This window comes from Pangasianodon hypophthalmus, chromosome 16, assembly GCF_027358585.1.
Source record: "Pangasianodon hypophthalmus isolate fPanHyp1 chromosome 16, fPanHyp1.pri, whole genome shotgun sequence".
Classification (NCBI taxonomy): Eukaryota; Metazoa; Chordata; class Actinopteri; order Siluriformes; family Pangasiidae; genus Pangasianodon; species Pangasianodon hypophthalmus.
In genome coordinates this window covers 15,589,497-15,610,469 of record NC_069725.1, presented here as the reverse complement: position 1 = coordinate 15,610,469, position 20,973 = coordinate 15,589,497, and the positions used below count along the sequence as shown (strand labels likewise).

Here is a 20,973-nt window from a genome sequence, read left to right as displayed (position 1 = left end):
TAAAGGATCGCATTTCAACTTGCGGAAGCACTCCAAATGTGTACCAGCCTAATAGATGATTCTGACTGTGTGTCCAGTGAACTTTTCTGGTCTTTTCAGGAATGTAACAAACCCAAAACTAAAGTAACTCTAACATATTATTCGACGGCTATCGTCAACTGTAAATAACTTTCTTGATTTGTGAAAGACATAGGCCCTGTTCACACTTGGTATTAACATCCATCCCGAGTGATCTGATCACAAGTGGACAGCCTAAACGCATCACTGTTTACACCTAGCATTTTGAACGCGTCTCCTGTGACCCCTTGTGATCAGGTTTCATATATATTATTGGTGGAGAAAGGGTGTCGTGCATTTATTATGTCAGTCTTCTGTTGCATTTGTTTTCAGGCAGAAATGTCTCACCAATCCTATCTCATGTACATGTATGGGCGATTTCAAACAATTTGATCATGTGGTCTAGTAACAAAACTTAATGAATAAATGAATGGGAAATGAGACAGCGAAAGAAGCTATGAAAAAGAGCTGATTTAGTCTCTGCTGTCCTAGCATTGCCTTTATCCATTGGCCTAACTCTGGAGAACTCTACCATTCAGCTCAATTTCCAAACAATCTCACAACAATTATGTATTTTCCTGCTAGGGTAATGATGCAGTTGATTAGGCGTCATTCATAGCTGTCTGGGACGCATCGAGATGCTTTTATGTTCAAAACTACAAATATTATGTGGTCATATGTGTCACAAACCACCTCCAAAGGTGGTTTGAGTGATTGGATCACAGTGTTTCTGTACTTAGTGCTGTCTGCTGATGATTGGATTGGTTGTCTATTATGGATCACCCAGGACACATATTAATACCAGGTGTGAACGAGGCCATAGTTGGGGTTGCTGACTCAGTCACATTAGATAGAAAGCTTTCCAGAGAAGTTCATCTATCCATCCATTTTCTGTACTGCTTATCCTACACAGGGTTGCGGGGCAGCCTGGCGCCTATCCCAGGCAACTTGGGGCACAAGGCGGGGGACACCCTAGACTGGGTGCCAACCCATCACAAGGCACAAACACACACATTAAGGACAATTTGGAAACTCCAATCAGTCTACAATGCATAACATTCTACTGGGGGAGGAAACTGAAGTAGTCGGAGGAAACCCCTGAAACATGGGGAGAACACGCATACTCCATGCACGCAGGGCGGAGGCAGGATTCGAACCCCCAACCCAGAGGTGTGAGGCAAACATGCTAACCACTAAGCCACCATGCCCCCAGAGGAGGTCATATAATAAAAAAAGAGTAAATAAAAACAAAATAAAATTGTTATAATTTGTGAATGAACAGTGGCATCTTTTTCCAGCAGCCCTTTTTTATTTGACTGTTTCCATGGCCTTAGTTCCAGTGAAAGGAAATTGAAATGCTACAACATACAAAGAATTTACAGTTGTGTGATTCCAACTTTGTGGCCACAGTTTGGGGAAGGCCTGCATGGGTGTAATGGTCAGGTGTCCCCAAACCTTTGGCCATATAGTGTATTATGTTTCATTATTATCTTAAACAGATATTCAGAATGGATGTTTAAGTTTCTCTTTAGTGCTATAATGCATTTCTTTATTTATGTATGTCCATTAACAATTTTTTTATTATCTTTACATGACTATTTTCTTGCTCATTGTATTATTTCAGTACTGGTATTTCAGTACATGATATCAGTAGTGCTGCTGTGCTAAAGACTCTTGTGCTAACTGGCAGCTGGTGGGTGCTTTTGTCTCTCCAATGCAGAATCTATCCAGAAGACACAGCCACTCAGTGATCCAATGAACAACCGTAAGGAAGATATGGAAATCGCATCACACTACCGGCAGCTCCTGCGTGAGCTTAATGAGCAGCGGCAGCATGGCATCTTGTGTGATGCTTGTGTGGTTGTGGAAGGTAAGATCTTCAAGGCACACAAGAATGTACTGCTAGGCAGCAGCCGCTACTTCAAGACACTCTACTGCCAGGTGAAGAAGGGAACAGAGCAACAGGCTACCATCACACACCTGGACATTGTGACAGCACAGGGATTCAAGACTATTCTGGACTTCATGTACTCTGCACACCTGGCACTCACCAGTAAGAATGTTATTGAGGTGATGTCTGCTGCCAGCTACCTGCAGATGACAGAGATTGTACAGGCATGTCATGGCTTCATCAGGGCAGCGCTAGATATTAGCATTCGTTCTGAGCTGGCTGACATGGAGCTGGCCAATATAGAGATTAGTGGCATGGTTGGAACGGGTACTGCTGGAGGAGCCTCTGAAGCACTGGTTTCCATGATCTCAGCTCGCAGCTCCTCACCATGGCTGGTACGTCGTACCAGTCCTGCCAACTCGTCAGGGGACTCGGCAATTGCCAGCTGCCATGAAAGTGGCAGCACCTACAGTAAGGAGGATCATGAGCCTAAGAGCCATGAGGACCCATGGCCAAATGACTACCGCTCACTTCAAGTCAAAGAGGAGCAGGGATCACCATCCAATGCTCAGGACAGGACCAGCCAAGAGGCACAGGGAACACCCATAGAGCAGAGCAATGGAGGTGAAGGGAGCTGGCAAGCACCTAGTTCAAGACGAAGGAAGAACCGAAAAAACAAGGACACAGTTAGGCACATCATGCAACAGAATGAGGGCAGTAGTCGTGGAGGTTCTCCGATGTCTTCCATGATTTCCACAACCAGTTGGAGCTACAACAGTCAGGCTGACATTCCAGGTAGGACCATGGGCTTTGTAAATTGTTATCTTTGTAGAGACATGTAAAGACCATTGTCACTTTGTAGAAGAGTGGACTTCGGAAAGTTCTTTAGATTAGATTTCAAGTCCGTTTTTATAAGACGATGTTCCACAATTCCACTTGCTAGAACTTCAGCGTGTTTGGAGAATTAGTTCAGTGATGGTGTAAAGACAAAGGAAATTCTTCTTTTAAATGTTGGACAGTTACAGCTGCTTATAGGTGGAATGGGGAGTGTATGGTTGAAAAACTTATCTTAATATCCAACAGACACATGAGACACAAGACAGCCGCATCAATCTAAAAACAAAAACATTCTGTCGTCTTTAGGATTGAGAACATGCTGTTGTGGGGAGAGAAGCCTTACTTGTCTGGGCAGCATTTAGCTGCTGGCGCTGGTAGTTATATAGATCATTAAAAGTGAGGCAATGCAAATCTCTAGTGTATTTAAGGAGTCTATAAAATTGGCACACATACTCTTTAGGAATACAAGATAATTGAATTGACCTTAGTGTCAGAGTGAGGATTAAGGTGTTCGTGTGTGCGCTTGTCTGTGTGAACATGTTTTATATCTTGCAGATGTCCCCACAAGGATAGGAATATTTAACAATTTTGACCTTGTGGGAGCATGTGGCTGGTCCCAATAAGGAAAACTGTTTTTTTATTCAAAAACCACAGCTTTTAAAAAAAAATAATAATAATAAAAAAGAGCCAGAGGATAAGGTTAGGGTTAGATTTAGGTGTAGGAATAGCATTAATTAGCTGCATTGATAATTATTTTAATGGAAGGTCCTGACAAGGAAAGTAAGACAAAAGTGTGTGTGTATGTGTGTGTGTCTGTGTGTGTCTGTGTGTGCTCGCTCTATCAGAAACCTGCTTTTTATGTCTGTGGCTTTCATTTTGTAAGTGGGTTGTTGGGTATACCTTCCCAAACTGTTTAGATAACAATCATGGTTTATCTGTTAATTTATAATTTATAGTAATTAATTTTATTTATAGCTGATGTCTTTGCTCTGTTGTGTGATGAAGCAAGAAGGGAGGAGAACAGACCATAACAGAACATGAGCTTTGTCCAATCTACCTGTTTACAATTACAAAATCCACTTTGGGAATGCTGTGTTATGACAGCCTAACAATGTACCCACAATCACTTGGTTACACGTTTCCTAAACGGTGGACTAATTTCAATTATATTTTGTAGAAGGTTTCCTTACCTAAGTAATACTCCTGTAATAACTCTTGTTAGAGGGTGTGAAGGACCTTATTGTTTAGGATTATTATTATTATTATTATTATTATTATTATTATTATAATTATTATTAGGGCTCAACCATGAGTGGTGTGAAGGGCCCTATTGTTTTGGATTTATTATTTTTTTGAGGCAATTTTGTGGTGCTTGCCATACTCAAAAACCCAGAGAATGTGGCACACACATCAGAAATGCTGGTCATCAGGGCCTCACGAAAGATTGGACCCAGGAGTCGCCCAGGTCCTCAATAGTGCCCCTCTTTGACATTTTTCTTCAGTATCAGCATGCAGTTTCACTTGTGTGGTATTCAAACCTGGTATGCATATAGGTCTTCTTAAGACAAATAAATTTCACAGTCATATTCAATGCTAAATTGTGAAGGAATTTTGATATCTTAAATGGTGTTTTCATGATGAGGTAATCAGTTAACATATTACACTGCACAAACAAGATTGGCATAAGTCCACTGTACATCATGCAGTGTGGCCCAAAGTTCATATTTATGTTTTAAAATGAGGCACACTCACATACACATGTCAATAATGTCATAGCGCCACCAGCTGGCAACAGTGAGGCTTATGAACCAAATTTTTAAATACTTCTTCTGGAGGCTTTATCCCATTCATACCTAATTTGGTTAGCATGATGGGAAGACATGCATAGTAATAAATTGCGAAGGACATGTCAATATAACGAACAATGTTGCCATGGCGAGGCGATGAAAAACATGTCATAACTCTCAGAAAGGAAGTGTGACATAATTACATTTTACATCACACACATTACAATGTGTGGCAAACCTTACATGTATGTCAAATGATGGGACATCATCATATACAGGCCCCTCCATAAGTATTGAGACAGCAAGGTCAGTTCTATTTTTTGGCTATACACTGAAGACATTTGGTTGAGATCAAAAGATGAATATAAGGTGATCGATCAAAATTTCAGTTTTCATTTCCTGAAATTTACATCTAGATGTGTGTTAAACAACTTAGAACATGTTTTCAGTGTATAACAAAAGCAAAAGAATTGGATTAGCCATTCCAGTACTTTCGGAGGAGACTGTACACAAGCCAACAGTTAGGCCCCCGGGCTCCACAGCGCCCAGTGTGACATTTTTCACCTGTATGCACCATATCTGGTATGACATAGACATAGGAATAAGTAAAAATCACATCCATTAACTCCATCCAACAGGAAATCTGTCTTTTTTGATTTTGTGAACTTTGATAGGTACCAAACTTTTAAAATACTCCTTCTAGAGGATATATCAGGTTCAAATCAAATTTGGATAGCATGATATCAAGATGTCCACAATGCTAAAAACTTTTTAACACTTCATCATCATATTTAAACTAAATTTGTTCAGCATAATACTATATATCCATGATGATACATTGTGAAGAATTTTTGTATCTTAAATGGTATTGCCATGGTGAGAGTATAAATTAATATGTCACATCATGCAATCAGGAAGTGTGGCATAATTCCAAAGCACTTCACGTAATGTGGCATAAACTTCACATGTATGTTGAGTGATGGGGCTTAGTTACATAGACATAGTAATATTAGTTCTTTCTGTTATAGTGATACCAGCTGGCATCAAGAATGGAGGCTTATAAACAAAACTTTTTAACACTCCTCCTACAGGGTTCATCAGCTTAAAAAAATGGTCTGCAAGATGTCATGATATCCGAGCTACAAAATTTTTGAAAAACACTGTGTTGCCATTGTGAGAGTATAAATTGATATGTATTGTCATGTAATCAGAGAATGTGGAGTAACTCCAGAGCGCCTCATGCAATATGGCATAGATTTCACAAATACTCCTTCTAGAGGATTCATCTGATTCATACCAAATTTGGTAAGCATGATGTCAAGATATACATCATGCTAAATTGTGATGGAATTTTTTTATATTTTAAATGGTGTTGCCATGGCAAGGCAATCAATTAACATATTACACCACACAAAAAGGAGGTATGTCATGATTCTACTTTATATATATACACTATATTACCAAAAGTATTCGGTCACCCATCCAAATGATCAGAATCAGGTGTCCTAATTACTTGGCCTGGCCACAGGTGTATAAAATCAAGCACTTAGGCATGCAGACTGTTTTTACAAACATTTGTGAAAGAATGGGCCGCTCTCAGGAGCTCAGTGAATTCCAGTGTGGAACTGTCATAGGATGCCACCTGTGCAACAAATCCAGTCGTGAAATTTCCTCGCTCCTAAATATTCCACAGTCAACTGTCAGCTTTATCATAACAAAATGGAAGAGTTTGGGAACAACAGCAACTCAGCCACGAAGTGGTAGGCCACGTAAACTGACGGAGAGGGGTCAGCGGATGCTGAAGCGCATAGTGCAAAGAGGTCGTCGACTTTCTTCACAGTCAATTGCTACAGAGCTCCAAACTTCATGTGACCTTCAGATTAGCCCAAGTACAGTACGCAGAGAGCTTCATGGAATGGGTTTCCATGGCCGAGCAGCTGCATCCAAGCCACACATCACCAAGTGCAATGCAAAGCTTAAGATGCAGTGGTGTAAAGCACGCCGCCACTGGACTCTAGAGCAGTGGAGACGCGTTCTCTGGAGTGATGAATCACGCTTTTCCATCTGGCAATCTGATGGACAAGTCTGGGTTTGGAGGTTGCCAGGAGGACGGTACATTTCGGACTGCATTGTGCCGAGTGTGAAATTTGGTGGAGGAGGAATTATGGTGTGAGGTCGTTTTTCAGGAGTTGGGCTTCTCCCCTTAGTTCCAGTGAAAGAAACTTTGAATGCTTCAGGATACCAAAACATTTTGGACAATTCCATGCTCCCAACCTTGTGGGAACAGTTTGGAGCGGGCCCCTTCCTCTTCCAACATGACTGTGCACCAGTGCACAAAGCAAGGTCCATAAAGACATGGACGACAGAGTCTGGTGTGGATGAACTTGACTGGCCTGCACAGAGTCCTGACCTGAACCCGATAGAACACCTTTGGGATGAATTAGAGCGGAGACTGAGAGCCAGGCCTTCTCGACCAACATCAGTGTGTGACCTCACCAATGCGCTTTTGGAAGAATGGTAAAAAATTCCTATAAACACACTCCTCAACCTTGTGGACAGCCTTCCCAGAAGAGTTGAAGCTGTAATAGCTGCAAAAGGTGTACCGACATCATATTTAACCCTATGGGTTAGGAATGGGATGGCACTTGCATCTGTGAGTGCATATGTGAGTCAAGGCAGGTGACCGAATACTTTTGGTAATATAGTATGTATATATATATATATATATATATATATATATATATATATATACATATATATATATATATATATATATATATATATATATATATATATATATATAAAATGCAGTGTGGCTCAGTGTTCAGTTTTATGTACAATGTCCCATATACATGCCGATATTGAGACCCCTGTACTCAAAAGCGCTCATACATTTTTCTTCAGTATGAGCATCTAATTTCACATCGGTGCACTAAATTTCATAGGCATATGGGGTTTCTTAAAACATATCCATTAACTCTGCCCAATATTTTTTTAGTTTGTGTGTTTTGGCAGGTACCAAACTTTTAAGTACTCCTCCTAGAGGACTGATCGGATTCAAACCAAATTTTATCAGCATAATATCAAGATCCACAATGCTAAATTGCAAAGAAATTTTCATCATGTCTTTAACAGTTGTTGCCATGGCGAGGCAATCAATTAACATATTACACGGCACAAACAGGAAGTGTGGTTGAGCGACATCCTCAGCCAAAGCAAGGGGGTGGAGTGACTTCCTCAGAGGAGCAGGAAGGCATAGCGATGTCTGAGGTGGAGCCGGGTGGCATAGCGCCATCTGAAGCTGAGCACGAAGATGGAGTGATGCCCATCGAGAGGCCGTGAGACTTAATGGCATCCTCTGTGGGACAGAGGGCCTGAGGGATGTCCTCAGCAGAACAATGAGGCAGAGCAACATCCCTAATGGGGCAGGGAGGGTGGGAGATGACCCCAATCTGGTCGCAAACCCCCTCCTGAAAAAATCTTTCAAGGGGGCGCATAGCTTCGAGCCAGGCCAGCCTGACGTTGAGCCATCCACTCTTTCTCTGTTGCTCCAACATCAGACGATTCTCTTGTAGGAAGCATGCTGTGACTCAAAGAATCCTGCTGCATCCATGGTTCAGTTGGTCTTTCTCTCAGTAATGGTAATGGAGGCAGATGCAAGTGCAGGTAAACATTTAATTACAGTGAAACAAATGCTATACAAAGACTATGAAACATGAACGTGAAACAGTGAGTCAAGACAATAACATGAACGTGGTACAAATAAAGGGTGTCAATGACTAAAGACCAACAAAGAGTGCTATACAATGCATGACTTAAATACTCGTTCTAATTAGACAACAACGTTACGGGTACTTGTGGTGATGTGACATGGTGTGTGCAATGGCTTGTGGGTGCTGTAGTCTGGTGCCATATCGGTGCTACCGTGACAAGAATGATGTTAAGATGCCCATTGACATCTAAATTGTGAAAGAATTTTTGGTATCTTAAATGTTGTTGCCGTGGCAGGCCAATCAATTAACATATTACACTGCATAAATAGGAAGTGTTGCATAATTCCACTCCACATCATGCTATGTGGCCCAAAGTTATATTATATGATGGTGCATAGTCACATATAGCATGCCAACAGTGATTCATTGTCATAGCACAACCAACTGGCAACACTTTTAAATACTCCTTTGAGATGAGTATCTGAGTCATCTGATGCATAAAAATTTGGTCAGCATGACATCAAGATATCCATGATGCTAAATTGGGAAGGAATTTTTGATATCTTAAATGGTGCTTCCATGGTGAGGCAATCACTTGACATATCATACAGTTCAAACAAGAAGTGTGGCATAATTCCACTATAGGCAATCAATTAACATACACTATATGGCCAAGTATATGAACAGCTGAGCATAACCCCAAATGTGGGCCTTCCCAAACATTTGTCATGTGGCATGTTGGGGCACATGATAGAATGTCTTTGGTGTAGCATTATGATTTCACTTCACTTGCCTAGCCCAAACATGTTCCAGCATGACAGTGCCCCTGAGCACAAAGCAGCGTCCATATGGACATGGTTTGCCAAGGTTGGTTTGGAAGCACTCAAGTGGCCTGCAGAGAGCCCTGATCTCAAACCCACTGAATAACTTTAGTAAGAATTGGAATGCTGACTGCATGCCAGGCCTCCTTGCACAAAATCAGTGCGTAACCCCACTAATGATCTTGTGGCTGAATGGGCAGATCCCCACAGCCACGTTCAAAAATCTAGTGGAAAGCATTCCCAGAAGAGTAATGGTTATTATAACAGCCAGGGGTGGGGGAAGGGAGGGACTAAATCTGGAGTGGGATGTTCAAAAAGCATGTATGATTGTGATAGTTAAGTGTCCAAATACTTTTGGCTATATAGTGTATCTAGTTATCTAGCCTGAGGTAATTTGGTATTTATTAGCAGTTTCCCCTTTTTAATAAAAATGAACATAATACAGCTAACAGGTAAAGATGTATGCCCGCATGTGTGGCCTAAGGTATTACTGTAAAAAAGTGAGTTTAAGCACTTAGAAAAAAAATTATGAATTATCAAAGGATCAGGTTACTGATATTACTAAATCTGATAAACCATCTGATAACCCATCTGGTAAAGTGACTCTTCTGACAAAAAATTAGTTCATATCAAAAATTAGTTCATAGCAGATTGGAGAGCTTTTTTTTTTTCTTTTTTAATTTCTTCACATGATTTTTTTTAAATCAAAATATGGCAAGGCTATGTTACTTCTTAAAGTGACAGGTAAATTGCCTGAAGTAAATTGACATGGTGAGGAGATCAGTTAACATATCACGAAGTGCAAACAGGAAGTGTGGAATAATTCTACTGTACATCATGCAGTTTGTCTCAACATTTACATGTATGCTCAGTGATGCGACATAGTAACACCTACATGCTAATACTTCCTGTTGAAACAGACACTGCTCCACCCTTGGTGCTTGGGCCTGTCAAATTCTGCTTGTAGCAATATTTATACTTAATTTCCTTACACAAGTAATACTTAGGACTTCAGTACCATTGACTGAAGATCTAAGTATTTCTGACACACACTTCACATGAATGCTCAATCGCCATATGGAAGTACATCAGTGGCTGTACAGTAAAGGCTATAGTTGCATTTTTCTGAAATAAAATTAAACAAAGAGAGAAAAAGTACAGAAAAAAGAGTACTATATTCAAATGTGAACCTGGAAATTACTTAATAAAAATAATGCAGCCTTGTTATGCCTGGTACTTTACAGAAAAGTTATATTTGTGTGGCTTGGAATAGCAGCATGAGGATAGGATGTTTATCTTATACTTTTGTACACCAGTGTGCTTTATATCTCGTTAAGATAACACAGTTTCAAAAATAAACAAGGTTATGCTTAAACCTGATGAACCTTTATGTAGCCCATTAGTTCATAAGTCCATTAGTAGGTTTTTTAGGGAGATTTTCTGGACCAGTGAACCAGAATTTAGTGAAAGGCCACAAGAAGTGTTACATATGGTATGATGGACCAGTGTGGCATTTAGTTCCACCACTAAAATGGTTTCAGAATGCTAGTTGCAGCACTCACTGATATGTGGAGAAGTTTCTTACGTTAGTTTGAGGAGAGAGATTTGCTGCATATGTTTTTAAAATACTATCATCTAAAAAAGCTGTCCTTATGATTTTTTTTTAAATTAAAGGTAAGCATCATCTCTATTTTGAGTGGGAAAAAGGACTGGGCAAGATGACAAAAGTATATTGATATAATAATAAATTATATCACAATATACTTTAATGAAATATCATAGGAATCATCAGTATTTTTTATAACAATTAAAAACTATGATTAGAAGCTGCTGATAAGAATTTAAAATATTGTACTGAATTTTTTTAAAATTGTAATTAAATAAATAAATTAATTAAATAAAAGTATATTTGAACTGGTATTTTGTCATATTGCCCACCACTTGTGGGACATTTCAATTATAGTATGATGTCTGTTATCTTTATATCTTCAAAGTTGTCAGCAGTTCAGGAATTGACAGTACTTATGTTTCAAATGTCCTCTTGCTGCTGAAATGGCATAGTCTTTATTAGGATTTGGATGTTTTTTAGGGTTGTGTAAGTTGGATACTGTGTGCATTAAGACTGGTATAATAGGTGCTTAACTGAGTTCCACATAAAGCTGGCTCCTTCACTGGGAAACTTATGTACAACATAAAACCCTCCCACACAACTGTAGCAGCAGAAAGAGACAACAGTATCAGCATTACCATATACAACTGTTATATACTACAGTTGATCTGAATTACATTTTTTCCATTAATTAGTTTGTTAATTGGTAATGCTGGTATTATCAGCAACAGTGTACATTGGCATTAGTATAGGATGTGTTAGTAAAGTTTGTGTCTAATAAACAGTATCAGAATTGCTAATATGCATATTTAAGGGGTTTTCTGTGGTTGGATGGGGAGCCAATTTTTCACCTTTGTGATGTGCTATCATGGGGGTTTTTCTCTCTACTCAGGATATGTCCCTGCTGACACACGTACTGTTTTACATCTCACTTCTCTGTCTTCAAAGTAGAAACTAACATTACCATGTCCTTCCCCTTTGCCTTTTCATAGAATATGGCACAAATTTTAAAAATAACTACTTGTCAATTTCAAGGTGGATGGTGGGTTTGAACAATTGGGAGAGGGGGTGGACCTAGCAGCACATGAAAAACCTATTTGAACCACTTAGTTAATAGTCTACTAATGAAATAGCCTAATTACTGTCACCAGAGGCTTTCTCAAAGAGTGGGCAAGTGGGGCTGTCTCCCAGGGCCTCACACGGACTATGCATCAGCTAAAATTAAAGCAACATTGAGGAGGAAATGGATGTTGAGATAAAATTCTGCAATCAGCATGAACAATAAAGAGGAGCTACTGAGGACTCCAACAAAATGTTTCTGGAAGCGGATTATTTTTAGTCATTGTACTAATATTACTTAGGATGTACAGAATGTACAAAAAAAACAACAACAGAGAGTGCACTCATTTTGCTTTAGCCAGGGACAAGCAATGACCAGTGGAGGGGGATATATTTCTATTAAAAAAAACCAACTATACAATAAACAAAAAATAAAAAATGACACATCCGTCAGAATTTGTAAAAGAAATTTTAGTGTTACAAATAATAGAGAATGAGTTGTCAATAGAAAGAAAAAACAATATCAGTAATCACCTGCTGGCTGCTCTGCTGTGTATGTAAGTTATACAGTAGGTTATTTGTATTCACTCATTTAATCATAATGTCCTTGTTAGGATTTAAACCCAGTTACTATTAAATGTCGGGTTAAATTAATAATCGATTAATATTGGGTTAAATATTTGTCCTGTCCATGGTCTTTCATTTGTCCTGTCTATGGTCTTCAATTAAGTCACGTATGCCCTGTCACGTATGCCCTGATCTTTAGGGGTCCAAGCACATTTTGTTAGGATTTCTTCTTCTTCTTCTTCTTCTTCTTCTTCTTCATTATTTTAGTATTATTCTGATTCTCCATGAGGTCTCAATTCATGCAGACCAAACCTTAAGTCCTACCTTAAGTCCTACAGATATGAAACTTGGTCAACAGGTAGTACTCTGTGCCCCTACCCAGGGTTAGATAGGCCCAATCAACCTAATGGTGATGCTATAATGCAAGCTTACATTTCTTGAGAACCGTAAGTAAAAACCATAAGTCACAACTCAAAATTCTTTTTTCTTTTTATAAACTTTGCTTAAGATGGATTTAGCCTACTAATTTCCATGATGGATTTTTTTTGGCCAATCTTCACAAAATAAAAAATTGTCGTTTATAAACAATTAAAAAAATAAGGGGTAGAAGGAAATTTCATTGTCTGATTCTGTTGATGAAATGAAAACAAATTGCCTTTTGGAACATATAGCCACACCCACTCAAATTTCTGATAAATTGTATAATATGCAAAACCCACCTTTCGTGAAGTAGTGCTAGGATTTCCTACCATCAAGTTTGGTGTCAAGCTACTCCTACCAAGCTATTTCCTACCAAGCTTGGTGTCAAGCTACTCACCAGTGTGTGAAACTCAGTATTTATCAAAAACATGCTGACATTTTTAAACAATATGGCCAGCACATGTAAATGAGTTCTAAGAAGTTGGAGACTAATTTACTCAGTCAGTTGTAATCCAACAATCTACACAGTAGGAATATACAGGATCAGGCCATTTACACTAATGATTTTCTTGTTCACAATCAGCTATATTCTGGTTTATCTGATTTTCTTTCGCTGTCTGAAAAATGCCTAAATATCTGTAATGTACAACAGCCAGTAAGTCATGTGTCTGTTTTCAGCTACTTGTATGCCAGTCTTAGATTGTTCAGTATAATAATTCTTGTATTTCCAAGCATACATTGTCATGGCAAATTGTGTCTTGTTTGTAAACCTGGCAGAGTTGAAGTGTATGTGCATGTATCTTCAGGATAAAAAGCAACTACAGTCTTTAATGGAATCATTTTACTGTACAGGTCTCTATTATGAACTTTTCTTGTCATTTTTGTACTCCTCTTTTCTTTGCTCCCCATGTCTCTGTAATCTAAAGATGAATGCTTGAAATAATGAGAGTGTACCCCCTGTGACCTTCTCCCTCCAGGACCCTCCTTATAGTATTTACACCTCATTAAACTTGAAAAAGATTTAATATTTAAAACACTGCCTACATATAACAACCCCCTTGCCCCTTTCAGCTTTGGATTTTTTTTCTCTTGGTTTTTTTTCCCCCAGTTTAGTGATCTACCTCACTATCTTCGGAAACACTTTACAATAACATTCAACAACTCATATGTGTCACGTCAATGCCAGAATCGTGTTACGCTATATTTCCCAGAAAACAACACGGCCTACAAACATGGCCACTGTGAACTACAACACCCAACATCTACAAACTCTGTCACGTTCACAGTCACCATCATAGTGATCACCTGTACCTGAACAGAATCCCAGCCCCCTTGACTAACATTATTGTGAAGTACACGCTCTGTGTCTTTGTTACCAGTTGATAACAAGGCTTTGTAATTGTGCTATTTTGATATACTGGGTTTGATCCCTTTTCTGGTTTTTGACTCTTGCCTTGCTTTGTTTGCCGATCGCCTGACCATTATCTGTTTCCTGTTCCTGATTTGTGCTCAACGAATTGGAATTGTTGCAGGCATCCTTAATAAAGCTTTGTGTTCCTGCACTTGCATCTGTCCCTGCCACCTGACAATAGGTAACTATGCAGGAACTATGCAGGAATGAATGAGTAGTTATTTATTAACAAGCAATAGTTAGCTAGTAGTTTTGCAGGAGAAATGTAAGACTCAGTAATTACTGCTTAGTTAATAGTGAACTCCTACTAACATACTTACTGAGTAATTAACTTACGCCTCTTAGTAGTAATAGGAGTAAGATATTAGGTGTTGGTGTTACTGAAAGACTACTCAGTCGTTCCTGCTTAGTTCCTCCATAGTTACCTGTGAGTTGTTGAACAGTATTGCAAAGTGTTACCTTTCCTTCTTAATATATTTCCTAAACTTTAAAACAAAAATAGATTTAACATTTCAGATATTGGATTTAACTCATAACTAATTTTAACTTAAAGTTTAACACATTTATTTCTCAGAGCCACACACTGTTAGTTGTGTGCACTTCTGTTTCTTGAGGAAGAGGTAATTTTACAGTCATCATCCTACCAGAATGACCTTCTGAGGCCTTCTCTCGCGTTCTTTCTTGTACACTACCTCTGTTTTCTCTCCCATGCCTCCCATGCCTGCTTTTTTTTTGTCATCACTGAAAAGGGCTGAATGTTTGTTTATTCTGGGCACAACTGCCAGAAAGAGTTTTTGTTCCACCTCCCTCTTTTACCATTCTATGCCTCTTCTTTCTCTTACTCCCTTCTTTCACTGCTCTATAAAGCATGTCCACCAATTCTACCTCCCTCCCACCTTCATCTTTGTCTCTCACACAACAAGCAACAGGCAGAAATATCCAGTCTTCTTTACAGTGGAGTTTTCCTTATGTATCTCTCTATTATTAACACGTTTTAGATTTATGTCTTATCAGTTGTGTCAATGTTGTGTAAAAACTCCCCCTTCCCACAACAAAACACTTTTGCTATATATTCACTTTAGCAATGTGAATTCCATGGGCTCTGGCCAGGAAGTCACTTTGCCTTGGGCATTGAATATTACAATGGTGTTGCAATTTTCCAAGACGTCATTACCCCCTGCCTCCTTTCCAGACAGCCACTGCTACCTGGCAGAGCTCAAGGAATGAAAAGCAAACAAAGTGGATGGAGAGAAGTTGGCAGTCCTATGCTGTAGCTCCACCTTGCACCTGCGCTGTGTTGGCATCTGTGTTCAGTTGATGCCAGGCTCGGCAGGGCACTGGATCAATGTGGCCATGGATGGCAGCCAAGTTCAGGGCCAGGTGGAGAGGATGTCCAGTTGGCAGTTGAACATTTCCTATAGTTCTGGAAACCAGGAGAAGCCTCTTAAGAAAGACATAGGCCCTTATTCATCAAGGTTGTGTAGGATCAAGCACAGATTCAAGCACACTGAATGACCGAGTGATTTGAGCACAAATTATGAATCAGTTGCCTGGACACAAGCTCCCACCCACTAGTCCCTTATTTACATGTTATATGTAATTTGCATATACAGTACTGTGCAAAATTCAGAGACCTATTTAATTTTTGCCTAACAGTAATGATGTGAAAATGTGTGGCACATTGATTCCATTTTCAGTCATTTAAAGTTCAATATTACCAATAAAATATTTACAGATTTATTTATTTATTTTTACTGTTGTGTTATTTATGAACAATATTACTAATGAACAAAAGTGATGGGAAAATGTATTTAACAGAAAATCACACAAAGGTCTTTAACAGCAAAAAACAGTATGAAATCTGTAAATATTTGTATTTGTAATATAATCCCTAATTTATGTAGGTGTTGTGGTAGTGAGCCAATAAAGGGAAGGCACTCCGCAAGCTACAGTTTTTCAAGATACATTAAGTAATTAAGTAATTGGATGTCAGCCGGCAGAGACGGCCACAGTGAATGCTTTTATTAAAAAGAAAGAATGGGAAGCACAAACAAATTCAAAGTATAATATCAAAGACTGAATCCAGAACCAGTCAAAGGGTCAGGCGATGTACAAACAGGTATTCAGAGGATCATGAGAAAACAAACTAGGGGCAACTCCAGAAATGGCGTTCAACTACACCACCCACAGTACAACGCAGCCTACAAACATAGCCGCTACGGACTACAACACCAAGCACCAACAGAGACGTTCAAGTTCAGCATCTTACTGGTTACACACACCTGTTCACTATTACAGACCACAGTATATAAGGACTTTCTGTCCACACTCACCTTGTGAAGTATATGATCTATGATTCTCTGCAGTTGTTACCAAGCCTTTGTATTATTATAGTCTTTCCAGTTATAGATTTTGTTTTGTGCTTCACGTTTTTTTTTTTGCCTTAGCCTTGCCTAGTTCATGCTGTTTGCTAATCACCTGACATCTGCTTGTTTTTTGACTATGCTCTTTCTTTATGTTTTGGAATTGTCTGCCTGTGTCTTCAATAAAGCTGCTGTTTACCTGCACTTGCAGCTGCTTCTGCCTCTTGACAGTATGCCAGTTACGTGAACAGAGCTGAATGAATACTTGGCAAAGTCAAAGTGCTGTGAGCTTGTTTATAGCTTGCCTATTGTGTGTAGTGGTGATTGAGTCCAAGTGTGTGCAATCAAGGAATTGGATAACTTAAGCGTGTGAACTGGGAGTTGGAGTTCGTGGTAACCATGTTTGTAGTTGGAAGTGCATTCTGGGAAATGGAGTCGGATGTCGAATTTGGCATTAACATGACAATGGAGTGGGGGAAAACATCAAAGCATCCCATGTCATTGACCCCACCAGATCTATACCTTTACATAAGAGAAAAGGCATTAAGAGAAAAGTAATTCCTGCCTGAACAAGTAGATTTTCTGAATCAGGATTGGGGGGGGGCCTAAAGGGGACAAAGCTGTTCCCTGAAGGCCCCTGCCGTAGTTTTCATTATTCTAGGTACTGATATAATAGACCAAAATTTTGCTCATATACTGTGGAGCAACATCATTCAGTGCTTTGTAGGTCATTAGTAGTATTTTATAATCAATGCAAAATTCTCTGGGAGCCTATGTAGTGCAACATGATCTTACTTGTACTAGTAAGGACTATCCAAGATGGTGCCAGTGAGAGGTGACGTGTTGGATGTCATTCTCCACAGCTCTGTTAGTTTTATATTCATTTTATTGCTTATATCGTTGTTATGCCATGTATATCAAATACTTCTTAAAATTGGTGGAATAGTTCAGCAAAACACATTTTTGAACAAAACTGACTCAGACGTAATACCTACAGTCACCTACAGGTGAGGTGACTCACCTGGAACAAGGCAAACCCGAAGAACGAGACAAAGGAAACGAGGCCACAAGGTAGGAATGCGGGCTGCAGTAAAACACTGTGGGCTCCGGCCTCCGATGCTCAGCATTTTCCTGGCTAATATCGAGTCAATAAACAATAAACTGGATGATCTCAAGAGCTGAATTAATTTCCAAAAGGCAGTGAGGAAATGCTGTGTCTTTTGTTTCACGTAAACATGGTTGTCCCCAAGTATACCGGATCACATAGTTCAGCTGGAGGGTTTTTCCATTCACCACTCTGATTGGACTGAATCATTCGGTAAGAAAAGCAGAGGTGGTGTTTGCTTCTTTATCAGTAATGCTTGGTGTACAGATGTGGAAATCATTTCATAGAACTGTACTCCGGTTCTGTATTTATTGGTCAAGTGCAGACCATTCTGTTTGCCCAGGTAGTTCTCTGCTTTTCTCTTAGCCGCTGTTTACATACCACCACAAGCGAACACAAACAATGCCATGAGACAGCTGTACAGCGTCATCGTCAGCTGTGAAAAGGCATACTCTGATGGTCTGGTTATCATCCCAGCCAACTTTAATCAGGCCAATTTTAATAGTACCTACCCAAATATCACCAGCAAATCTCCTGTCCAATTAGGGGAGTTAACACACTGGATCACTGCTACACGGCACACAGAGGAGAGATTACCAATCACTAGTGTGCCCGGACCTCAGACAGACAATCTCTGTACTCTTGCTGTCTGCTTACAAGCAAAGACTAAAGCAAGAGGAACTGGTGATACAAACAGTACAGTGCTGGTCAACAGATACAGAGGACAAACATCAGGACTGCTTTGAGCCTGTGGACTGGGACATATTCAAGGACTCATTCGCTAACCTGGATGAGTACCCCACTGTTGTTACATGCTTTATCAGAAGCTGTGTTAATGACTATGTGCCCACAGAAACATTTAATTCATACCCCAACCAGAAACTGTGGATTACACCAGAAATACGGAGGCTGATCAAAACCCACACTGGTGTTTTTTCCTCTGGGGACAGGAGAAAATGCAGGCTTACAGGCTTACAAAGAATGTAAGTATGATCTCTGAAAAGCCATTAAACACACAAAACAGGACTACAGCCACAAATTGGAACTGCAGTTTGACAGCACAAAAGATGTACAGTACATCGGATGTGGCAGGGAATCTATACACTCATGGACTACATACCCCAATCACCCAATTTAACAGCTGCTAGTGTGTCACTTCCTGACTAACTTAATGCTTTTTATCGCCACTTTGAGCTTGAGAACAAAGACCCCCCCCCAACTGCAAGCTCCCACAGCATTGCAAGAAATTATGCCTGTGGTTTTTATGAATTATGTGAGGAAGCCTTTCAACAGAATCATTTTACTGAAAGCTGCTGACCCAGATAAAATTTCAGGATGTTTATTGAAACCCGTAGTAACCAACTAGTGACTGTTTTCACAGACATTTTAAATCTGTCTCTAAGCAGTTCAATAGTACCTACCTGTTTTATAAACACCACTAGTATCCCTGTGCCAAAAAAAAAAAAGACAGCTGTCTTAATGACTACTGCCCAGTAGCTCTGATTCCCACAGCAGTGAAATGCTTTGCGATGCTGGTGCTGAGACACATTAAAAACACATCCCAGAGATTCTGGACCCAGTTTGCCTAACGCCAAAATACATCTCCTGAGGATGCAATATCCTTTGTACTACATACAACACTGGCTCACCTGGAAAACAGAAACTGTTATGCCAGACTGCTATTTGTGGACTACAGCTCAGCAATCAACACAGTCATTCCAACTCAAACACAAGCTACTGGATTTAGGACTCGGTCCCACCCTGTGCAACTGGATTCTAGACTTCCTCACTGGCAGTCGTGCAGATAGGCAAGAACACCTCCTCCTCTCTGACTCTCAACACGGGCACCCCAAAAGACAGTGTTGAGGTCCTTCCCGTAGTCCCTGTTCACAAATGATGTGTGGCTAGACACAGCTCAAACAACATCATAAAGTTTGCTGAGTACATCACTGTAGTGGGTCTGATTACAATCAGCAATGAGGTAGCCTACAGGGATGACGTGAGACTACTGGCAGAGTGGTGCCTGGACAACAACCTCTCTCTCTCAATGTCAGCAAAACTAAGGAGCTGATCATTGACTACAGGAAACAGGGAGCAGTGCACACACCCATCTATATCAGTGGAGCCACTGGGGAGAGGGTTAACAGCTTTAAATTCCTTGGGGTTACCCTCACTTCTACTCTCAAGTGGACACAACAGCTGCCATTAAAAAGGCCCTCCAGCACCTACACTTTCTGAGGCACCTGAGGAAAGCCTGGCTGTCCACTGGTGAAGACTGGTGGTGAAGACAGCACAAAAAAAAAAAAAAAAAAACACACACAGTCGTCAAACATACAGGACAATTATTCCACACTCTGTGTCACAAAGGCAGGTCGCATCATGAAAGACTCCAGCCATCCAGCACATTCGCTTTTTTCCTTTCTGCACTCAGGTAAAAGATCTCCTCAAGCACCTCAAGACTCATGGATAGCTTCTACCCAAATACCATAGGAAACAACTTTCTCAACTTTCAACTTTCTCCAATATAACACAAATAAGACCTGCTAACACTTCACTGACAATGCCAGGACATTATACTTGTCACTTTAACAATCATTGCTGCCGCAGTTATTTTTTATATAGTTATATTTTTAGATGTGTACACATTTGCGTTTTTTTATACTTGCGGATTCTCTACTCTTATTTTTATATACCTCTCTTATTTTTATATAATTTTGCCCTAAGCTATATTTATGTAAATGTTAATGTCATCTGTCTTTATATGTTTATTGTTATTGTATTGTTATTGTTTACTGTCTGTGTGTTTATTGTCTGGTCTTGGCTGTGGAGAGGCATTCAAGAAAGAATTTCATTGTGCTTGGTACGCTGCACTTGCACATATGGCAGTAAAACTTTGAAACTTGAATCTTGACTCTGGCGTCTGCATTCTGGACTAAATGGAATGGAAAAAAGGCTATCCTACTAATATTATATACAGTGCAGTGAAAAAGCATTTGCCCCCTATCTGATTGCTTCTACTTTTGCATATTTGTCATGCTATGCTGCAGAAATTCCAGAAGAGATGAGAAAGAAAGTTATTGAAATATATCAGTCTGGAAAGGGTTACAAAGCCATTTATAAGTCTTTGGGACTTTAATTCTGCTCTCTACCAGAAATGTCTGGTCATCAGTCCATGATCTGAAGCTTACGCAGAAAGAAAAGATCTGAAGTGCAAGTCTACTTCTGAATGGCTCAGAAGAAACAAAATTGGGCTGGTCATAGTCCCAACCTGAACCTCATTGAGATGCTGTGGCAGGACCTTAAACTGGCAGGTCATGTATGAAAGCCCTGCAC

General features: G+C 39.8%; 1 protein-coding gene across 3 annotated transcripts in view; it reads left to right on the top strand.

Annotated features, from left to right (window-relative positions):
• zbtb46 (zinc finger and BTB domain containing 46) overlaps positions 1 to 20,973 on the top strand; it is a 105,442-nt gene that overhangs the window by 24,941 nt on the left and 59,528 nt on the right. For all 3 annotated transcript variants that reach the window (XM_026920470.3, XM_026920467.3, XM_026920465.3), the window contains exon 2: positions 1,778 to 2,743. In XM_026920470.3, coding sequence (XP_026776271.1) covers positions 1,813 to 2,743 — 931 coding nt within the window. In that variant the 5' untranslated portion in view covers positions 1,778 to 1,812. The remainder of the gene's footprint in view (positions 1 to 1,777; positions 2,744 to 20,973) is intronic.